Source organism: Perkinsus marinus (assembly GCF_000006405.1).
Source record: "Perkinsus marinus ATCC 50983 genomic scaffold scf_1104296943686, whole genome shotgun sequence".
Classification (NCBI taxonomy): domain Eukaryota; phylum Perkinsozoa; order Perkinsida; family Perkinsidae; genus Perkinsus; species Perkinsus marinus.
Window position 1 is genome coordinate 1 of NW_003211718.1, and position 1,830 is coordinate 1,830.

Genomic DNA, 1,830 nt, shown 5'->3' on the forward strand with positions numbered 1-1,830 from the left:
ATGTCGCTGCCTGTCGAGCCGTAGGTATCTGGTTCATCCCTGCAGTTGGTCATGTCGATGTCCTTGTCCTTTATCCTGTCAATCGCTCCTAAATGGATGCTCAAGAAGAGAAGGAGTCTTCAGGGGAAACACCAAGGGAAGGCGATCGATTATGGAGTAACACCGCTGATCTGTGCAACGGCGCTGGTAACTCTTTTATTAATTCCGTTTCTGTTGATACGTCTTCTCCCCGGGTCCACTCCTCGGTTGCGCTCGCCCTTCTTCCTACGATTTTCACCGCGACCTCTTCCGCAAGCGGAGCCCTACGGTCAGCGGATGAGCCAAGATGAGGTTCCTAATTATGTTACTGTCGGAGATCTAGTGGATCCACTCAGTGGTCGACCAGAGAGCATCGACTATATAATCACAGAGCATGACAGGAGGGGAAGGTCTGACTTCCTATGGACTGCCATACAGTGCACAGGGAGTTCTCTCAATCGGTCGTGTATCATCGACAATTTCTATTATTCTCCTGAAGATGAGAAGTTTCATATTCTTTTACTATCCTCCGCCGTAGTGCGAAGGGCTCCTTATCTGGGCCGGCCAGTGAACCCAGATACGGACGCAACGTCGCTGCTACGCCATGGAGAGCTTACTCGTGATTCTGTTATGGAAGTACTCGCGAATTGCAGTGATTTCTTTATGGGTGATGTTCCTTTCATCCCAACAGGAGATAGTTTCTCCCCAATTATACACATCTTTCACAGCTCCGACGAGGCGCGAGAATTTCTGGCCTCCTCTTACGGTGAAGTGCCGGAGTACATTGAAGGCCTCACAGTCTATGGCTTTTCGCTCTACATGCACAACACTGGTCATTTGCTATACGATGGTATATTTCCTCTGTTCATTTCAATGCTACGCTTTGGTTTTGCTGGGGCGCGCGCTAATGCGGCGTTGAGGATTGTGTATAACGAAAAGCACCAGCCGGGAGAAGCCTTGTTGGCCGACGAGATCATCCCGACGTTTTTCGGGGGGGATTACTACCAGTTGGGGAAGATGACGTCGAAAATATATCAATTTCAGCGCGTGATTATGGGCTCTCGAAAGATGGCTCATCGGTCGTTGAATTTGAGAGGAACTTTACCGGGCTCATACAGTTTCGAGAACTCCCTCTATTACTTCACTCAGAGGCTCAAGGCCAGCTATGGCATCTTGCCGTGGAGTGGCTTCATGTCTGCTCATACTCGCTTGATACCGGACCGGGCGATTGGGGGGTGTCGTGGCGTGCTGACGGATAATAAGAGGTTTACTCAAGATGACCGAGCTATGTTCCAGAGGATTCTGGACACTATCAAACGTTCGGGAAAATGCGATATAGTATTCTTGAAATGGGAGGATTATTCCTTCCAAGAGCAGTTGAGGATCTTCGCTGATTCGGACGTTTATATCAGTGGTGTTGGTACCGGTATAACGCGAGCTCACATGATCAAGCTCGGCGGGGTGGTTGTGAATCTCGGCGAGTTGGAGTCGCTAGGCGATCCGGCTCGAGTCCAGGCTTCTTATAGGGACGTACAATTCTCTACTGGCGCTCCCTACCTCGGCGCTATGTTCTACCCACCCAGGTTGTGGAACATTTACGGTGAATTTCAGCCGGAAGCGGTACAGTATATTATCGAAAAAGCTGTTGATAAAGTGAAAGAAGCTTTCCTCTGCCTCGACCGCTTGAGGACGGTTTATCGCATGTTGGGAAGTCCTTCGACAAGTACTGTCAGAGAGCCGACGATTGCGAAGTCTCGAGGCCGAATTAATCCCTTCGATAGAGCAGGAATGACTACTGGTGTGCTCTATGTA

At 49.7% G+C, this 1,830-nt stretch overlaps 1 protein-coding gene across 1 annotated transcript; it reads left to right on the forward strand.

Moving 5' to 3' along the window:
- Positions 1-891: 891 nt before the first annotated feature.
- Pmar_PMAR021518 (hypothetical protein) lies at positions 892-1,671 on the forward strand (the record flags this gene model as incomplete). Its single annotated transcript, XM_002781023.1, has 1 exon — positions 892-1,671. A coding segment is annotated over one exon (780 nt), but the record flags the coding sequence as incomplete, so codon positions are not given.
- Between the last annotated feature and the right edge of the window lie 159 nt (positions 1,672-1,830).